This window comes from Phascolarctos cinereus, unplaced genomic scaffold (assembly GCF_003287225.1).
Source record: "Phascolarctos cinereus isolate Bilbo 61053 unplaced genomic scaffold, phaCin_HiC Scaffold_7;HRSCAF=346, whole genome shotgun sequence".
Lineage (NCBI taxonomy): Eukaryota > Metazoa > Chordata > Mammalia > Diprotodontia > Phascolarctidae > Phascolarctos > Phascolarctos cinereus.
Window position 1 is genome coordinate 77,457,324 of NW_027556180.1, and position 22,500 is coordinate 77,479,823.

The window sequence follows — 22,500 nt, forward strand, 5'->3', positions numbered from 1 at the left end:
TTAATAATAGTAACAGCAATAAAAGTTATTTGAGACTTTATGGAGTCAATGTTTCAACAGGCTAGAAAGCAAATGACTTAAATTTGGAAATATACCACCCTGAATTTGAATCACAGAATAATGAAATATATAAAATAATTGTACCAAAAAATTGTACGTTACATTTTTTTTTTAAATTTTGGAGCAGCATTTTAGTGGGGTTCAGGGATGGAAATGGTTCCCCCTCACTTGTGGGCAAAAAAGTAACATGATTGACAGATCTCAGCCACTAAGTGAACTCATTATTAATGTAGATTATCCAGTATGAATTATATATAGTAGCATATTATTCTTCTCAGCTCCACAATTTTGGAAAAGGAATGGAACTTTCATCTCACATAGTATTATTTAATCCTTGGAAATTAATAAAGTTATCACTGATTTAAAAATAGCCTTTGGCTTTTAAACACATCATTTTAACATAACTTTTATTACTCCATCATACTGTGTAATTTTAGGTTCATGATTTATTTGATTATTTTATCTCTACTCTTAAAGTTTGAATGATTTTATAAGAAACTGCAAATTACTAATATAGACTTCTATCATTCTATTGTTTGCTGACATGTCAGGTAACATCTAAGAACATGATCAACATCATTAGGCTTTGGAAGTATTTTAAAATGGAAAAGTTATTGTAAAATCAGGATATTTTAATTTTGATTCTTAAGAGTAGAGGAAAGATGTCACAAAAATTACAAAAAATATGAGAGACACATAGATTCTAAATTTACTTTTTTCCCCTAAAATAATCATACAAATTGAGTTTCTAAAATTTTGACCTTAGTAAAAGGGGATGGATGTGAATAGTGACTAGATTTTTGAGAAGTCACACCTAAATAACTCATTCACCTACTAAACATAAAATGAAGCTGAAATAGTTAACAAAGAGGAAGAAGTAAAGAATATAGTTATAGTCAGCTTATCTTATGAAAATATTTTCTCTTTTCCTTTATACCTTATATCGTTTTTCAGTTTCCACTTCCTAGAATAATAATTTATAATTATTTTTATATTTATATTTCAAACTCAACAGTGAAAGAAAATGTGCTGCCTAAGTCCTTTTTAGATAAAAATTGATTTCAAATCAGAAATCAAGGTGGAAGAAAGAAGAGCCTTTAGTTACCTGCTGTTTCCCTTTCAGCTGAGGTGAGCTCTCCATTAATCCCATTCTCTTTGGTTCTTGAATAGGTACCCTGTTGCCCATGATCTCCATAGCCACCTTCTTCTTCCTCTCTGTATGGAAATCCATTGGCGCTCCGGACTATTCCTTCCCCTGCTCCAGCTTGTTCCTTAAGCTCAGGTGAATGTGGGTGGGAAGATGCCTCTGCCAGGGGACTTGATGTCCAGTGAGGTGCTTTAGCTTCGTCTTTCCGGTCATCTGCCATTCTTCTCTCCCTTGTGACCTCTCCTGTAATTAGAATAGGCTAAAATATTAACTATCATCTCAGCAGTACTCCAGGTTTTATATTACTAGTCTTACCATAGAAGCTATCTCTAATGAGTAAAATTAGGAAATTATAGAGCACTAATAGCTAATGAAACAATGATAATTAAAGTTATCTCTATCAGTATCAGACAAGCATATACAGACATATGTTAAATATTATCTACTGTATTAAAATACATATGTGTCATCCTTCATTTCAAAAAACTTGTTTTTGGGGCAGCTAGGTGGCGCAGTGGATAGAACACCGGCCCTGAAGTCAGGAGGACCTGAGTTCAAATCTGACCTCAGACTGAACACTTGACACATACTAGCTGTGTGACCTTGGGCAAGTCACTTATAACCCCAATTGCCTAAAAAACAAAACAAAACAAAAACACTTGTTTTTTTTAACTTGATTTTCAGAATTAAAAAAATGATAAAGTTGCGCATTACTTTTTTTTTTTTAAACAGTCTGATGCCTTGAACATAGAGCTGTTCAATGCAGAGTATAGTTAGATTATGACACCTACTGGTAAAATGTGATATTGTAACTTAGCTCTATTAGACATTTTAAATTTTCAGACAAAAGAACAATTGAAACTAAATTCTGTAGCCTCTGAACTTCCTAGAGTACCTGTATATGGGGTTTGTAAGAGACAGATGGGGAAATGCTAGGGTGTGAAAATTGGTTCAAAAGCTTTTTCCATAACATATCTCCCAGTATGCTACAGGGCAGATTACAATCTGAAAGCCTTCTTTCGAAAAATATTTCAACTCATCTTAATGTTGGATGTGTGTGTGACTTCATCAACATTTTTATAATGGAAATAATCAGAAAAATATAATTAATGCTATGAGAATTATTTTGTAACCAATCTCACTGAAAGTCCTCAGAGACTGAGATGTAATCTTACTAACATTCTATATAGTGTTGTATAATTTAGGGTTAGAAGGGGTCTCAAGAAGTCATCAGGTTCCATCCTCTGTCTTCAAAGAGATAGTATTAACTATGTGCAAAGCTCAAATCTAGGGGCTAAGGACACAGTGATCAAAAAGAAATAATGCTTGATTTGCAAATCTGATGAGCTTTAATAAAGGATGTACACAGGTATGTGCAGTATAAAGAAGCATGTACTGAGTACAAAAAAAAATGCCAAACCCATTCCTATGAACAATACAAGGAAGCAGAGATAGTTTCCAGTATTATTACATAGAACTGAACCCTAGAGAAGCTAAATGATTTGTCAAAGGTCACACAACAAGTATGTAGTTAAGTAGAGATATGAAAGCAGTTATCATCCCCCCTAGTACAGTGATTTTTTTCTACGCTCAAAACATTAACACTGTATATGATGCTGCTTTTTAATTCATTTACCACCATCTATCCATCCATCGAATTAGCTGTCAAATCATGTCAATACTATCAAGGTAATATTTCTTCTACCTGTTTTCTCCTTTTTCTTCTACTCTTACAATTTCAGACCCTCATAATCTCTTTCTAAGAATACTTTAGCAGCTTCCTGACTGGTTTTCCTACCTCTGGCTTATTCCCTCTTCAATTCACCTTTTATACTGACGTCTGAACAATTTCCCCAATGCACCATTCTGCTCATATTAATTCCTTTCTTGAAAATCTTCAATGGTTCCCTATCACCTACCAAGTAAGGATAAATTTCTTATTCTAGAATTTAAGACCATGCATAATCTGGCTTCATCCTAACTTCCCATAATATCACAAAATACCCCTCTTCAAAAAGTTAATATTCCAGCCAAATAGCATCAATCATTGTCTTCTTTTCTGACTTTGCCCTTTGGTTAAACCATTCTCCATACCTGAAATGACTTCCCCCTTCCTTTATGCCTGATGAAATGCCTCCTTTTCTTCAAGGCCCACCACAGCTGCTTATGTCCACCATGAACTCTTCACATTGATCCAATTGTAAGTGATCTATTTGTCCTCAAATTTCTTATAGAAGTCTCATCTGGACCTCTCTTTTGTATTTATCTCAGTCTTTGTGGTATTATAGATAGCTATTTGTGTGTGTGTGTGTATGTGTATATATATATATATATATATATATATATATATACACATACATACATACATACATATATATACATATACATACGTATATATATATATATATATGTACATATAAAATACTTCCTATTAGATTGTAAGTTTCTTGAGGACAGGTACTATGTTTTATTTTATTTTCTATACATAAACTCCTAACAAAAATTCCTGCACAAGGTAGATGCTTAATACATGGTTGTTGAATTGAACTTAATGGTGCTTGTATGCTAAGTTTAAGTTTGCAAATTCAAAGGTCATGAAAAGATTTATTCCCCTTTGAAAAGCCCTGAACTTACAATGTGACAATAATGTCACCAGGTGGCAGTAGTGCCTCAGTCAGGATTCCTTTCAACTCGATTCAAATTCTGTTAGATTTTAAAAATATTTATTAAACTTTCAAAAGTATAATGAGGAAAATATCAATTCCTACAAGGGATATCAAGTAAGGCTTCATGGAGGAGTTAGCATATAAGCTGGAATTTAAAGGATGGCAAGGTTTTCAACTGGCTGAGATGGATAGGAAAGGCATTCCAGGAGTACAGGATATACGGTATAATTTGGGTGGCATCTAGAGTCTGTAGTGACCAGTAACATGAAATAAAGTGGAATAGGTAGAGTTGTACCAGATCACAAAGGTCATTGCATACCAAGTTAAGAAGTTGGAACTTTGGCGGGTAATACAGAATGGTTGAAAGCTTTTTAGCAAAGAAAGAATCCTAAAGCAGACCAATGTATAAGAAACATCATAGCTTGAGTCATTGATATTCATAGATATTCATGGGAGATGGAGATGATAAACATTTCCCCCCTTAAAAAATCTGATATTAAATTTTTATTAAAATAGATGATCTTAATACTTCTAAACTGTGTATTTAAAAATCAAAGAATCTCACAGAATTTCAGAGGTTCAAGAGGCCTCAAGACTGACTAGTTCATTCTGAATCTGAATAAGACTCCTCTCTACAGCATACCAGACATGTTGTCTTACTGCTTTTGATCGATGAGATAGAGAAAACAGAGAAAACCATTATACCAACCCCCTGGAAGCAGTCCATTATGTACTGGAAGGGTTCTAATGTTAGGAGCATTACACTGAGTCTGCATTTAAGTCTTTGTAACTTCTACACATGGCTACTGGTTCTTCCTTCTGGGTCCAGGAAGAACTAATCTAATTTCACTTCTATATGACAACCTCTTAAATATTCAGAGACAGCTCTTATATAACCCCTAAATCTTCTCTTTTTCAAGCAAAATGACTCCTGCTACTTTCCATCATTTTATAGCATTGCTAAAAATGAATCCTTTCATCATACTGGCTACCATTTGTTGGACATTATCTGGCTTATCAATATTATACCTAAAATATAGGTACCTATTTAGGTATATATTTTGTTAGGTATAAAATTTATACCTAAAATTAAACGCAACACATTCACTATATGTGGTCTAGCCAGGACAGATAACAGTGGAAACTATCACCTCCTTAGTCCTAGGTACTATGTTATCTCTCTTAGCGTAATTCAAGATCATATCAGAGTTCTTGACTGCCACATTAAACAACTGACCCATATTAAGCTTCCAGGAAAAATGATTAAATTCCAAATTGTTTTTCAGGTAAATTGCAATCTAGTCATACTTCCTCATCTTATACTCATGAAATTGCTATCTGGCCACACACCAAAGTATAAAATTATTAAAATCCCGAATTATTTTTCAGATAAATAGTGATTTAGCCACACTTCCCCATCTTATATTCATGAGATTAATTTTTTGAAGCATAATAAAATATTTTACATTTATCTCTTCTATCTTATTAGATAATTTTATCTTATTAGTTTCAGCCTAATGTTGTAACTTGCCAATATCGCTGGGGTTCATGACTGTGCTACCTATCTCTCTAAACTTCGGGATATTTCCAAGTTTTTAAGCATACCATCCATGCCTTTATCCAAGACAAAGATATAAATGTGAAACAGGAAGAGACCAAACAATAATCAGTGGAGCACTCCATTTGAGAGCTCCTTATAAGAAGATACTGAAGCATTAATGACCACTCTTTGAGTGCTGCCACTCAAACAGTTCAAAATCTAACCAACTGTACTATCATTTAACCCACATATCACTGTTCTACAGGAATAGTATGAGAAACTTCATCAAATGCCTTTCTAAAACATAGGGAAACTCTTGGTTCAGAATTCTCTTGTTCAAATGAGTATGAAACAGATTATTAAGGAAAATGAAGTAGAAAGTTTAATTCTGCATATTTTCCATGAATGCTTACCTGATATTAATTGATGCTTAACTGAATTTTGGTTTTATCCTTAACTCCTTCCTTTTTATGCCTAAGACAAGCAGATACTTCATATGAATAAGTGGATGCATGGATGGATGGATGAATTAATGAATTAAAACACTAACTGTATGTCAGGCACTGTGCTATATCTGAAGATACAAATACAAGTAAGAAAAAGAATCCCTGACCTCAATAGGAGGAAGACAACACATAGAGATTTGTAAAGGGGAAGAGTGGGAGACAGGGTCAAAACTCAATGACATAGTTTTGAGCCAGCCTTATTTTGGTGCCCTTATTCTGAGAAAGATAAGTTGATGGAAGTCAAAGTCTGAGTTCTGGTGGGAAGAGGAGGAGGAGTAGGAAACTCAGAATTATAGTGGTATAGTGTGGAACTGACCTAGATTCCAGGCAATAAAAGGTGAAAGTTCATATATTGGAGCACATGGCCATGTTTTAATATCTGTCAGGGCCTGGATTTGAATTGAATTAATCTGATGACAATACATAAGCTTATCTATAATTTACCTCCCTTAGCAACAGGCTAACATATAGAATCAGGTAAATTTCCTATCATTCTGCCTTACCATACCAAAAACTCTTCAAAAAGGCCCTCAATTTCTATTTAGAAAATTCAAGAAGGATTTTATACACACACACACACACCTATATATGTATATATATACATATATACATACACATGTGTATATATAATATATACATATATATATAGTTAAAGTAGTTTGAACAATAGATCCATCCTTTTGTAAAAGTGCTGGAGATTTTTCTTATATACTGTCCTGTCTGTCCTAATTGATTGCAGTCTCCTTAAGGCAGGGATAATGTTTTCTATTGATATTACACAGACAGTAGGTTCTACTTAAATGTCCTTTGGACAGCACCTTTACAAAGGGCATCCTTTTGAAAAGAAGTGTCTGTGACATCACAATAAGAAATGATCCACACCTTATAAACTGGTAAAATCATTTGCTTACGATGGGCTCTAGTCTGTTAATTGCGTAGAACATGGAATATGTTTACTCGGTTGTCAATTTTGAGCACACAAACACTAGAGAATCAAGGCCGTATCTAGACATTTACATATCTTCAGTTGCATTTTCTCAGAAGTGAATTCCCTTTTGCTTTTCTTTATTTTCTGTTCTTAATTCTCATAGTAAAAAACTATAAACATCCATTCAATATTTTAATTAAAAAGTATTATTGCGAAGAAAGTTGTACATTAGTTGATTTGGGGACAATGCATTTAAGGACTACTAACAATTGAAGCATTTAAAGGGATAATGTTCTTCAACCTATGCTTTGAAATGTTCTTCTTTTCCACAGCTTCAAGCACTAAGTAGAAGGATAGGGAATCAGAAATTCCATTGTGTGTGCTTGAAAAGAACCTTTCTATGAAGAATGAGGACATTCAATGCCACAAATGAAAAAATTCTTAGGGATTATCCAACCTTAAAGGCAAGACTCAGGTGAGGTAAATGGTTTGCTTCTGATATTGTGCAAATATGCATTCATTCATTCAACAAGCATTTCATGTCTCTTATGTGACAGGCATTGGGTTCATTGCTGGGGACAGAAAAAACACAAATTAGTTTCAAATGAGGAGAAGGATAGAAATAATAATCAAATCTATTCCCTTTTCTGGGACAATACATTCTTTTACAATGTACATTAGGATTGTCATACATATTTTATTTCCTTCTCAAGTTTTCTCTACTTGGTTGAAAAGAGACTATATAATCGTACTGCTAATTGCCAGTCAGGGCAGCTTCAAACAAGTTACGGTGATTCTATTACAGCAGGAAAAGAATGACAGAGTGCAGTGAAGAAAAAGTAAAAATAGAGAGAGGGGAAGGAAAAAGAGATGATCAGACACATAGAGACGGACAGGCAATTTGCAAAAGGCAAAAGATTTGAGAACAAAGCTTCCAAAAAATATTCCTGTGAGATTTTAATAAAGTCCTCTAATCCCTTGGGCTTTCCATTAGAAATGAAAATGGGTGAAGTATAGTCATGACTTAAAAGTAGTCGTTTGAACCCAAACTCTTACACTGATTTGCTACAGCTTTTTACTTAGAGAACTGAAACAGTTTAATTGAAAAGTCGGCTTTCTACAGGGCCATAATTTGTTGTGTGTATCACGTAAATACAGTAAATGGAAAAATGGCACTTAAATAAATGTATGTTTGCTGACTTTGCTTTGTAATTACATTTTTACAGCCTTTCCACATTTCATCACTACCATTGTAAGTACTGAGGATTTTTCTATTACATTCCTTTTTAAAAACTGAGGAAAATGAGAAAAATATTTCAAGATAGCTGAAGTTCTAATTCTCCTTGGATCCCAGAGTCTACAGGAATGACTCCTATGAACTGCTAAGATATTGGCCATCTAACCTGCATGTATGATATATGCCATGCCTCTTAGCCTTCCTACTTTTATATTTTCAGGTCAGAGAAGGCATCATATAGCTATAGTCAACATATTTCCTGAACCAAAATTGGTATTTATATGGTGGAAAAGAATGTTCTCATTAAAATTATACTTCATTACTGGAATTATACTTCACCTCTTCTAGAGCTAGAAAAGAGTACAGAGATGACTAGTCCAATTTCTTCATTTTGCATGAGGTTAAGTGACTTGCCCAAGGTTACCCAAGTAGCAAGTGGAAGGGCCAGCACTTGAACCTGGGTCCTCTGACTTTAAATTTTGCATTTTTCCTACCCTATGACAGTGAATCTCCTCATAATCCTCTTCCTTGTCCTCTTCCTCCTCCTTCTCATTATTGCAATTACAATTAATACTATCATCATCACAACTATCTTCCTTGATATTTTACCACATAGAGCTGCTGCCCAGCCTGTCTTGGGTTTTCCGTGATTCACTACTGGCCATCTACTCACCTCTAGACTACTTTACTTTTCTGAAATTGTCTGTGGCTTTGGAAATTGCTTATAGTACCTAGAAATAGCTCCTAAGATCTGTTCATCGTGCTTAAGATATATTTTATTAATTACTTGAGTTGATTTATCAATCAATATTTGTTAAGTACCTACCATGTGCCAGGTACTGTAGTAAGAGCTAAACAGTCTCATTTAAAACAATATATTGTCCCAGAAAAGAGAATAGGTTTGATTATTATTGCCATCCTTCTCCCCATTTGAAGTTTAAATAAGATAGGATTCCAACATATCAGTTTTCAGGTAGGAAGGGGAAGAAGCTGAGAAAGGTGCACCTGATTGGCAACACATACATCAGAGGCCTGCTTCTTTCCATGAAAGCTACGCTGTCATTCACCCCTTCCTTTCTCTATTCCCTTCCTCCTAACACACACACACACACACACACACACACACACACCACACAGAGTCAATGAAGATACTGTTCAGAGGAAACCAAGCTGTCTTGCTCAATTGGTAAACCAGTCAGCAATCTATAAGTATGTCATACTTAGGGACTGGGGGGTATATTCAACCCCTGTATTCATTTTTATCCCCTAAACTGAAACTGGGCCTTGTTGTGTTTCATTGTCTGGAAACTAAGACAAATGTGAACACCACTGGAATAGTAAAAACAGAGAAATAAATAACCAACCTTCACCCAAACAGAATAATGAAACAAGGTCAGCTTCTTTCAAAAAACACAAAATGGTTTACGGTATTTTATACATTTTTACTCAAATTCACTGAGCTCAGAAATGTACAAGAATATTAAACGTCAATAACAACATTTTGTCTAATGAATTTTGTTAGAATGTTGCTTATCATAAGTACTACTTAACATAAGCTTTTGTCTTCAAACTTCTGCAGCAAGTCTTGAAAAAAATGAAAGAAGAGAAAAGGAAAGGAAAGAAGGAAAATGGGATCATTGAAGTATTTTTTAAATGAAAAGCAATTATTATGAGAAAGTTCAGAAGGAAATGCAGAAAAAGCAGGATATCTAAAAGTTAACATGTTGAATTTATTATGTACTTTGAAAACTATTAATGGGTTTATAATGTAAATTACATATGGGAGATTTTTTTTGGGGGGGTTGTGAAGCTCATAATTAAAAAAGATTTTTAAAACTCTTTCTCTTTTTTTGAGGATATGCAAGCCCTCTTTCCTCTAGAACATTAAAGATCTAAGTGGAATTACTTTGGCATCATAAGTTCTGCTAAGGTATTATATCAGTTAATTTTTTTTCTGATGATAATGTCCCTCCATTAAAATCCTACTCTGAAGCCAAATAGTAGTGGTGGGATATGATCCTAGCTTCTCCAAGGCCACACCAGACAAGTGTAAGCTATGGAAGGACTTCCTCCTCTACTTCTAGGTTCCAAAAACATTTCCAACAGAATGGAAAAACTTCTAGTAAAACCTCATCAACAAATCTGTGTCTATTGTTTGAGCCTTATCAAGTCTAGAGAAGCTTATTATTAGCTTGGCCATAAAGTGATAAATTTTTCATCCACAAAAAATTCTTTAAGATAATTGATTAAGTTGGAGAGAGATTTCATTTGTTATTGGATTGGGGAAGCCCAAGGCAATGAAATCATGGATCCCTAAATATTGAAGTAAAAGTCAACATTTCATATATGTTCAAGCTAGACATATTATGGAATTAAGCTGTTCCAAGATGCATACCTGAATCAGGTCCCAGAAACATCAACAGAGTAACAAATCTGCAGCTCAATGTTGCCAAAGAGCTTTACTGTAGACCAAGAATCTTGAAGGTCTCATCCAAAAGATCGACACACAAAAACCTACATGGTTCCTCATACACCACTTTGAAGGATAAAATGATGAAAGAACATTTTGATATACTTCTAGGAGTATAGTGAAAGTGTATCCAGTTGATTTGCCTGTCTTGTGTTTGTCAGAAAAGCACACCCTCAACATGTCCAAAGCAGTGTTATTCTTACTTTAATTTGTGAAAATGAAAGTTTCTTCAATTACAATTCACTGTTCCTTTCGTACCACTGAAGTAAAACCTTTATAATTTATAAATTTTGGCTTCATAATTTGAGCTCTCCATATATTAGAGTTTCTTTTCTGTGTGTGTGAAAAGGAGACATATACATGTATTATATAGGCATAATTTTGCTGGTGAATTGTATACAATATACTCTAAAATAAATGCAGCTAGATTCCTACAACTGAAAAATATTTAGTGTCCCAGACAGACATAAAGTAATTTAACTTGTTAAGTTAATAAAAGCAAAGTAGATTCGAGAATGATTTGAATCAGTTAAATTCCATATGATTAATATAGAGCTACAAGGTACAGTGGGAAGAATTCTAGATTTTTAATGAGAAGACATGGGTCCAAATTCTGGCTCTGTCACTCCCTACTTGTATGACCTTGGTGAACTCAATTCACCAATCTGAGCCTTAGTTTTCTTATCTGTAAGATGAGGGGGATGTGCTAGGCATGTAAGGGACTAAAGTCCCTTCAGGTTCTAAATCTAAATCTATGATCCTTTAATTAATTTTCCCCAAACCCATTGCATACATTTATTTCTAACATTTTACTTTTAGCTTTGTTTCTTTTGAGATAATTATATAACATAGCAGGATCATTCACACGATACTTCTGATGGCAGTATAATCCACCACATATACACGTGTCCGGGAAGACTGATAGAGTACACACATTTTCCATATTAGATGTACATCAAAGTTTGCCTAATTTTAATATTAATATTAAACATATTTCCATATTAGTCATGTGAAAAAAGAAATCAGGACAAAAGGGGAAAACAGCGAGAAAGAAAAAAAAAACAGAGAAAATAATATGCTTTGACCTGCAGTCAGAATCCATAGTTCTTTCTCTGGGTAAGGATAGCATTTTCCATCATGAGTCTTGTGAAAATGTCTTAGATCATTGTATTACTGAGAAGAGCTAGGTCTATCAAAGTTAGGTCTGTCACTCAATGTTGCTGTTACTGTGTACAATGTTCTCCTGGTTCTACTCACTTCACTCAGCATCAGTTCCCGTCTTTCCAGGTTTTTCTGGAATCTACCTGCTCATCATTTCTTATAGCACAATAGTATTTCATTGCATTCATATACCACAACTTGTTCAATCATTCCCCAATTGATGGGCATCCCCTCAATTTCCAGTTCTTTGCCACCACAAAAAGCTGCTATAAATATTTTTGTACATGTGGGTCTTTTTCCATTTTTTATGATCTCTTTGGGCTACAGACCTAGTGGTGATATTGCTGGATCAAAGGGTTATGCACAGTTTGATTGCCCTTTGGTCATAGTTCCAAATTACTTTCTAGAATGGTTGGATCAGTTCACAACTCCACCAATCATGCATTGGTGTTTGAAAACTTTGCTTAATTTTTGTAGACTTTATAAATGCATAGCAGACTTTTGTAGAAATGTATGCTTTCTACTAGATAAGATACAATATTATCAAGCTTTTTTTTAAAAAAGCCATTCTTTACCGCATTTTTCCTATTTGCTGCTGTCAATATGATCAAAGGGGTTACAGCCAGAAGAGCACTTATATATTAACTCCCACATTTTACAGATGAGGAAACCAAATCCTAGAGCAATTAAATATTTTGCCTAAATTCACAAAGCAAGTAAATAGGTGTGAGTTGGGATCAGACCCAAATCTGTTGACTCAGTATCATTTCATTATACCATGCTCTCTCAAAAGTAAGACAAGGAACTCCAAAAGACTTACTGTACCTAAGGTAATTAAACAGCATGCTTCTGTAGACTTACTCTAAAGATTATGACCCTTACACTGGCAAGGTGTGTTAAAAACAGATGGTTCTCACCTGGAAATCCATCGTTTATTAAGAGAGTCAGACTATTACCATACTCTAATCTTACCAGAAAGAATCCCATCTTTCCTACTGTCAATAAGGAAGAAATAGGTAAGTGTGTTTCTCCACCTTAGAATCTCACTTAAAAAGCAATTTCCCTTGACATGTATCCTAAGGTCTGGCAGCCACAGAGAAATGAAGCATAGCTATCGCATTTCTTTCAAAAAATTTAACAAGGGGAGAAATAAAATGCTTATGGCAAGCAAAGCTCAAGAGTGATCAGAATTGACATTTCTCCTACCTCTCAGTTTTGCTTCTACATCTTACTTCTCATTGCCTAAGAATGTAGAACATGGGCCCATTACACCACAAAAATTACCTACCTATTCTTTTTTATTTACTTAGTGTAGGTAGTTGGTACAATCTGCCACCTCCTTCCCTTCCACAACCCTGAGCTTAATGTATGAACAACGTTCACACAGGCAAAATGTACACTACTGAAATATCATAATAATCTACAAAACAACCCAAGGTGAGGGTAATTCAGTAATATGATTTAAAAACTCTTGCATTGGAAAAAAGACAAACATAGGAATTCAAAAGGCTAATAGAAATTGTGGTTTGTCCTTGTTCTCAAAGAGGATCATGACATCAGGAAGATGATGTCATGACTTGCAAGTGAATTGAATTTAAGTAAGGGGGGGCTGTCCAAAGTCACCAGTCTTACCTTCTCCTCTGGAGCTGTCTGGGGCTAGTGGCAAGATATATATCAGGACAACTGGAGATAGCCCAGGATGCAGTAAGAGACCTTAGCCTTTTTAAGCTAAGGTCTTTTACAGGTCTCAGTTTGACTGAGGCAGCATTAGGGCTGTTAAAGAAGTGAGCCAAGGAATGGCCCCTTTAATCCTCCCCCCCAAAAAAAATCAAACTAGGAAGGGAAGACCATCAGGGTTTCTGGCCAAAAGAGAAACAATTGCTATTTACATTCACTCTGAACCATCAGGAACTAAACAATTACCATTAACTGATGCTTGGTTAGAGACCTATCGTTGGCCAATCAATGAGAGCCAAAGTGAACTGTGTTTGGGGCAGCTAGGTGGTGCAGTGGATAGAGCACCGGCCCTGAAATCAGGAGGACCTGAGTTCAAATCTGTCCTCAGACCAAACACTTGACACTTACTAGCTGTGTGACCCTGGGCAAGTCACTTAACCCCAATTGCTTAAAAAAGAAAAAAAGAAAGAAAAACAGAGTGAACTGGGTTTAAGGCATGGTCTTTAAGAAAGAAATCTGGCCAGTAAGCCACAAGATATCTAGGTATATTTCAGCCTTCAAAACTTACCCTCCTTTGAGCAGAGCACCTTTAATTAAGAGCGTAGATTGACCATCTGACTCATCTCCCTTCCCTCTTTATATTGCAGATGAGGAAACTGAGGGCCAGAGAATGATTTGCCCATATGCCACACAAACAGTAAGTAAGCAGAACTGTGATACAAACTTAGTTCTTATGATCATAAATTTACTGCTCCTCCATTCCCCCATGATGCCCCTGCTTCTGTTACCAGCTTTATGGATATCATTAGCCTAGTGCAATATGACAGACAGGACTTAAAAATTCTTACTGAGATCTCAAGTGGCTCTCAAGACTACAGAGGTCTAATATCCTAGCTCAAGTTCTAATTCAAAGTAAAAAAAATAATACACACACACACACACAAACATCGCAGCATAACCCACTGTGGTATAGAATATAGTATATATGAAATAGAAAACATTGTTTTTTAAGCCAAAATCATTAATTCCATCTCAGACATTGTTCAGGCTTCAAGAATTGTAAAAGATTATTCAGTCTCCCTTACCTTCAGGCAAGAATACATCTAATCATAAATAATAGTGGAAAGCAATAGAAAGGTAGAATGAAATTCAGAGAGAATTAACCAGGTTTCTAGAGCAGTGGTTTCCAAAGGGAGTGTTGTGTACACTAGGGTCCAAGGAACGACATATAAATGTGGCATGACCCTAAGAAGTATACGATCAACCAATCAGAGCTTGGGAAGATGAGTCACGGGTTGATCATGTCACTCCCTCACTCAATAAACTCCAGTGACTTCCTCCTGACTCTAGGCAGGGATGGGGCATCTGGGGCCTCAAGGCTACATGTGGCCCTCCAGGTTCTCAAGTGCGGCCCTTTGACTGAATCCAAACTTCACAGAACAAGTCCCCTTAATAAAAGGATTTGTTCTGTAAAACTTTGGACTCAGTCAAAAGACTGCATCCAAGGACCCAGAAGGCCATGTGTGGCCTCAAGACCACAGGGTCCACACCCCTACATAGGGACAAATATTATTTAGTCTTTATCTCATCCTTTTTCTATAAGTCTTACAAAGTATATTATTATACTAATATGATAATATATAGATAGAATATATAATATATACATAATACTATTTGTAAACATACAATTATTGATAATGGGTGTTCTAAAACTATTTACTGATAGGGGAGCACAATCAAAAAAGTTTGAAGATCATTACTATAGAGCAGCAGTTTTCAAATTGTGTGGTCTCAAAAACACTAGGGATTCCTTGAAACCCTTTCAGGAGCTTTGTAAGATCAAAGCAACTTTTCATAATAGTACTAAGATGTTTTCATTTCTCATATGGTAAATATTGATAAACATAATCCACATAAAAATTGCTCTGGTGGGGTGTAGGTTCTTAATAATTTTGAAGAGCGTACAATACAGGGCCCAAGATCAAAACTTTTGACAATGGCTGCTCTCAAGAAAAAGGAGAAAGGCTAAAGTAGTGATTCAGCTGAATCACCTGGCGATTCTGAAACAAACAAACAGCTTCTTTACTTTATGTTTATTATGAAAAGGAGGCTTCTAGTGACACTAGCAATAAGCTATATAGCCCAGCAGAGGGAAAGATGACCACTAGTCTTCAGATTCTCCCTGTAGCAAGACTAGCCACATTGTGGCCTTGGGAAACAACAACGACGACGACGACGACGACGACGACGACGACGACGACGACAACAGAAACAACAAGGCAGCAGCAATGATAAGCAGAACACCTGCTCTCTCAGTCTGTGAATATTTCTCTCAGGGGTATTAAAATATGTTCTGTAGTGGAATAAGGGTAGGGTGGTCCTTTATCTACATTTTCTGCTTCATTTAGGTTACTGAGGTGCTCGAAGGCAGCTCCTAACATGCAAGTACTGAGGACTGATGCCAAAAGGGCACTTAACAAATCTCAGGCTGGCTACCATTTTCTCCTCCTCTTAATCCATCTTTTTTTTTCTTCTTCTTCTTTCCCCCATTGGACAGAAGGGAGAAAAGATGTTTTTAGGTGGCACAAGGAGAGAAAGGTTTCTTGCAGATTTTTATGGAATGAGTAAAACTCAAGTGTCAAATTTAATATATTGCTAATTGAATAATTTGTCTGAAAATGGCATGAGAAAGAAAGGCACTTGTCTTAAAAATTCCCATAATCACAATAGCTCAGCTTTTCTCTTATGCTTTACTATTAAACTACAGGAATGAGAAATACCCAAGCCCAGTCAGCCATCACTAGATAGCATTTCGTGGTGTACGATATATCTGAAAAAGAAAATTTAGGATCATAAGATATTGCAAAATTCAAAGGAAAAATGAGCTAGTTGCTAACATGTATAATTTTATATTTATAATGAATTTGACATGGAAAACTAGTTCTAGAGTGTGTTTCTAGGGAATGCTCTGCCCAGCACTGTCACCTAATGAACCATTTCTACTCAATAAAAACATTGGAATGTCCTGTGGCTTCACAGCTAGGAGGAACAGTAAAAAAAAAAAAAGTCATGGGTTATGGTTGTATACATATGTACAACACCTCTCCTATAAGAACTTTCAGTAACAACTTATTAATTTTCATACCCTTTCTATGAAGTCAAAGGTAACCATTTTATTCTGTGATTAGTTGAATTATGCATGGCTCTGGGGATTCTTCAGTCTTAGCAGGTCAGAATCATACAGTGTTTAGCACATAGCAGGCTGTCAAACAATTACCTTTAATGGATTGACCATAGTCCTGACTTAGTCTATTTTTAATACAAATTTTGATAACTTTTTTACCATTATTGATACCAAAAGAAAGTAAAATATTAGAGTTTCAAATGTTTTGTGCTCCCAATGTTGTTTTCAAAAGGATAACTGAAAACTGAAATTATGCAAAGAAATTGACTAAAATGTCCTTACTCTTCGATCCAGAAATTCCACTGCTGAGCAAGGGAGTTAAAGACAAGAGGGTTCCATGTATACCAAAATATTCATAGCAGCAGTTTTGGAGGCAGTAATGAAATGGAAGGAAAGTAGATGCCCATTCAATGAGAAATGACTAAACCAATTGTGATATGTGCATGTAATGTAGTCTTCCTCTGCCCTATGAAATGATACATGTAAAGAATTTAGAAAATCAAGGGAAGGAAGATCTATATAAGCAGAGGCAGAGCAAAGTAAGCAGAACCAGGAAAATAGTATATGTGACTAATAAGTACTAGAGTAATTTGAAAGAACAATAACAAAACTGAATATAATTGTAATGGTCAAGGTTAGTTCCAGAGAAAAGATGAGAAAACACCTCCCCCCCCCTTCTCTCTATCTCGTAGAGATACATGACCAAAATTACAAAACACTGTATATACTGTCAAAATGTGTCAATGTGTTCATTAATTTTGTCTAAAACTGCTTTTTAAAAAAATCTTTTGTTATTCCTTGTTAAAAGGGAAGACTAATTACTTAGTAGGAGATAGGGATATATTCAGAAAATCATATGACCTAAAAACACAATATAGCAATACATTTTTTTTAAATTTAAGGATAACAGTGTATCAAGAAGTCTCTCCTTTTCCAGAGGCAATAAATCATAAGAAAGGGTAGAAGCAGGACAAGCATTATTATTGTTCCCATTGTACAGATGGGGAAACTGAGACTCAGAAAGACTAAGTGACTTACCCATGATCTTGCAATTTTTGAGCATCAGAATCAGCAATGGAATCCAGATCTGCTGACTCCAAGGCCAGTGCTTTTTCAATTCCTCTATATTGTTAACATAAACAAAGTAGGTACAGGCATCCTGCAAGTTCCGTTGGAGTCAACAATGTGACATGGCAGCTAAAAAGCTGCTGATCAAACTATTCAGCACTAGCTAAGAAATAGAAGGGTGGATCAATGGAATAGATTAGGTATACAAGACTCGGTAGTCAATGCCTATAGTAATCTACTGTTCGATAAACCCAAAGACTCCAGCTTCTGGGAAGAACTCACTATTTGACAAAAACTGCTGGGAAAACTGGAAAAGAGTATGGCAGAAACTAGGCTTAGACCAACATCTCACACTGTACACCAAGATAAGGTCAAAATGGGTACATGATTTATACATAAAGGGTGACACCCTAAGCAAATTAGGAGAGCAAGGAATAGTTTACCTGTCAGATCTGTGGAGAAGGAAACAATTTATGACCAAACAAGAGATAGAGAACATTATGAAATGCAAAATGGATAATTTCAATTACATTAAATTAAAAAGGTTTTGCTCAAACAAAACCAACACAATCAAGATTAGAAGGAAAGCAGAAAGACTGGAAACAATTTTTACAGCAAGTGTCTCTGATAAGGGCCTCATTTCTCAAATACACAGAGAACTGAGTCAAATTCATAAAAATACAAGTCATTCCCCAGTTGATAAATGGTCAAAGGATATGAACAGACAGTTTTCGGATGAAGAAATCAAAGCTGTCTGTAGGCATATGAAGAAGAGCTCTAAATCACTTTTGATTAGAGAAATGCAAATTAAAACAACTCTGAGGTACTCACCTCCCCCCTACCAAATTGGCTAATATGATGGAAGAGGAAAATGACAAATCTTGGAGAAGATGTGGGAAAATTGGAACACCAATGCATTGTTGGAGGAATTGTGAACTGATCCACATATTCTGAAGAGAAATTTGGACTATGCCCAAAGGGCAATCAAGCTGTGTATATTCTTTGATCCAGCAATATCATACTAAGTTTGTATCCCAAAGAGATCACAGAAAAGGGAAAATGTCCTACATGTACAAAAATATTTATAGCAGCTCTTTTTGTGGTGGCAAAGGATTGCAAATTGAGAGAAAGCCTCTCAATTGGGGAATGGCTGAACAAGTTGTGGTATATGAATGTAATGGAATACTATTATGCTGTCAGAAATGATGAGCAGGTGGATTTCAGAAAAACCTGGAAAGATTTACATGACCTGATGCTAAGTGAAGTGAGCAGAACCAGGAGAACATTGTACACAGTAACAGCAACATTGTGTGATGATCAACTATGATTGGCTTAGCTCTTCTCAGCAATACAACGATACATGACAATTCAAAAAAAAATTCATGATGGAAAATGCTATCCACATCCAGAAAAAGGACTGTAGAGTATAAATGCAGATTTAAGCATACCATTTTTCCTTTTTTTGTTTTTTAGTGGCTTTCCCTTTTGTTCTGTTTCTTCTTTCACTTTGGAAAATTGGAAAAAATAGAATACTATTTACAAAAAAACAAAATGAAAAAAAATGAAAAGCTACTGGTCTTTGGCTTCCTGAAGAAGGACCTAATGACCATGTGCAGACTAGGAAAATGGTAGTCCTATTGTCTTCTATCTAGGTCCATCAATGAATGAATCAAATAAAGTCATTTATTAAACACTTGTTTGTTATATGCCAGGCACTATGCTAGCTGATGGAGATACAAAGACAAAGGTAAATCAGTCCTTGCCCTCAGGGAACCTATTTACACATGCATGCATGCATCCATCCATCCATCCATATGTGTGTGTGTATCAATACATGAACGTATATGTGCATATATAAGGTAGATGTAGACTAGATGAAATATGGTTCTGAAAAGAAGGGCCCCAAGAGCCAAAGGACCACAGAAAGGCTTCATGTAGAATGAGGTGCCTAAGCTGAGGCTTGAAGGAAAATAAGGATTCTAAAAGGTGGAGGTGAAGAGGAAGTACATTCCAGGTGTGATGAATGGCCAAAACATGTCTAAAGAATGGTGATCAGTGCCAAGTGACAAGTTTAACAAGGACACTGATCAACTGGACAGCATCCAGAGGAAGGCAACAGAACAATGAAAGGCCTTGAGTAAATGTCACAGGAGCACGGTTGGTGGAGAAGGAAATGAGACTGTTTAGTCTGAAGAGGTTCAAACTCAAGAGGAACATGATAGCTGTTTTCAAGCATCTGATGCGCTGTCATGTGGAACAGACACTAGATCTGGTCTTCTTAACCTGAGAGGACAGAACAGAGAAATAATGGGAAGGAGCTGCAAATATGCAGATTTTGGCTTTAAGTGAAGAAACACTTTCTAATAATTTTAGGTGGTGTTCAGTCATTTCAGTCATGTCTGACTCTTCATGATCTTATTTGGGGTTTTCTTGGCAAAGGTGGTTTGGGGTGGTTTGCCATTTCCTTCTCCAGCTTATTTTACAGTTGAGGAAACTGAGGCATATAGGATTAAGTGACTTGCCCAGGGTCACACAGCTAGTAAGTGACTGAAGTGAGGTTTGAACTCAGGTCTTCCTGACTCCAGGCCTGGCACTCTATTCACTGTGCCACCTAGCTGTCCTAGCAACATGGATGCTATAAGTATTATTATCCCTATTTTACAGTTGAAGAAACTGAGGCTCAGAGGGGTTAATTTATGTGAGTAACATTACATTACATACAAACGTATTCTGACTTGTAGTCAACTACTTTTCTACTATGCCAATCTCATTGCCAGGACGCCTAAATTTTTTCACTAGTTGAAAGAAATTACTATATACATCATCATACCATATACATCATCCTGGAACTGGCAGCTACAGGGTACCATAGTACACAAAGCACTGGACCTGGAATCAGCAAGATCTGAGTTCAAATTTGCACTCAGAAACTATCTGTGTGATCCTGAGCAATTCACTTAACCTCTATTTGCCTCAGTTTCCTCAAATGTAAAATAAGAATGATAATAGTACCTGCCTCCCAGGGTTGTTTTGAAGATAAAATGAGATAATACTTGTAAAGCACTTTTCAAACATTAAAATGCCATATAAATACTAGTTATCATGATTATTGTAGTTGTGTTTGTTGTTATATGAAGAGAGGGCTATTGAGCTGTGATATCTGATCAGTGGCTCCTGAATTCAATTTCAATCACTGAGTGAGTGAGTAGGAGACATGGGGTCTGGGCCTCACGAACCCATAAAGACATCTGGTACTACAAGGCCCAATTTAGGAACCCTTGATCTAGAACATGACTTCTTAACTTTGGGGTTCTTAAACTTTCTTTTTTTTAAAATTTGATAACTGTATTTCAATATGATCGGTTTCCTTTGTAATACTATGCATTTTATTTTATACTTTTAAAAACATTATTCGGAAGGGTCTATAACACAAAAAAGGTTAAGAATCCCTGTACCCAACCAAAGGCAGGAAAACTTCATCAAGTTATCTGGTCACAGAGAGCACTTACCCTATGCATGTTATGCACAGTTATAGCAGGAAGACTTAAAGATACTTTGTGCATACAGGAAAGCCAAAGACTGGAGTCAGGTGAAACATTTAAATGATTTCTTAATGAGAAATTCATCCCAAAAGTTTCATGGTGAGAAGGATTTTCACGACATTTCTCTAAAAGATGTCATGGATCTTGGTTGCTTCAAAAAGTGAGCTCCATATTATTTAAAATGACAATGTTTTGACAAGGAACAATGTTTTCATACATCTGTGGGATTTTATTGTACCAGTCATCACAACCTTAGAATATTTTAGTGCTGTTATCTTAGACATTAGAACAGTCTTTGAATACTGTCATGTATAAACCTTCCATATTAGATTAGCATTAGCATTAATTAAAGGAAACGCGTAATCTGAAACTTGTTACTATCTCCATACATATTTTAGTGGAACAATTTTGGATTATTTTTATCATTTGCCTTATAATTAAAGTTAATCAAGACTAGAGCCCTACTGACGAATGAAGAATTATTCAAATTAATTTCTGTATAGTTCAACTTACTTGCAGTTTTTTAAAATACCTGTGCTTATAAGATGGGAGAGAAAAAAACAATTATTAAGAAAAAAGTGTTGGGATCAAGCAGAAGTGGTAGAAGAAAAGTGATTTTTTTTAGGAAGTTTTTTTCCCCCCTGATAACTGGATTAAATTTGCTTCTTTGTAACTTAGGCCCACTTATCCTAGTTCTGGGGCCAAGAAGAATAAATCCAATCACTCTTTCAACTTGGGCACCCTACAAATTTATATTTAAAGATATTTAGCACATCTTCTTGTGTCCTCTCTTAGCCAGGATGTCCTCATAGGGCATCCTCCATCACTTAGGTTGCTTTCTTCTTGAAGACACTCTTTAATAACACAGTCCCTAAAATGTGTCTCCCAGTACTAAGGGTTCTGAGCAGAGCACAGTACTATGGCATCATCACTTCCTTATACCTCTCAAGCTTCATGTACCCTAAAATTGTATTAGTGGAAAGGCCATATTGGCACACTTATGTAAACCCTGTTACTGGGAATGACTGAGGCTGATGAATCCCTTCAGCTCAGAAGTTCTGAGCTCCAGTGGGCTAAGTCAATTGAATGTCTGAACTATTTTTGGAATTAATGAGATAATGCCTGTAAAGTGTTTAGCACAGTGCCTATCACACAGTAAGCACTATACAAATAATAGCTATTATTATTATCATTTTTACTTATTCAGTCAACAAACATATGCAGAGTACCTACTTTGGATCTAACCCTATATTAGTTATATTGGTCAAACAACAAAATGGCCCTGAAATATTGCTCCCAGACAGTTTTTGCATG

General features: G+C 35.6%; 1 protein-coding gene across 16 annotated transcripts in view; it reads right to left on the reverse strand.

The window, feature by feature from the left end:
* Positions 1 to 22,500, reverse strand: part of MAP2 (microtubule associated protein 2) — a 372,733-nt gene that overhangs the window by 101,015 nt on the left and 249,218 nt on the right. For all 16 annotated transcript variants that reach the window (XM_021008691.2, XM_078147423.1, XM_078147429.1 and 13 more), the window contains one exon: positions 1,166 to 1,450. In XM_021008691.2, the coding sequence (XP_020864350.1) occupies positions 1,166 to 1,427 (262 nt within the window). In that variant the 5' untranslated portion in view covers positions 1,428 to 1,450. The remainder of the gene's footprint in view (positions 1 to 1,165; positions 1,451 to 22,500) is intronic.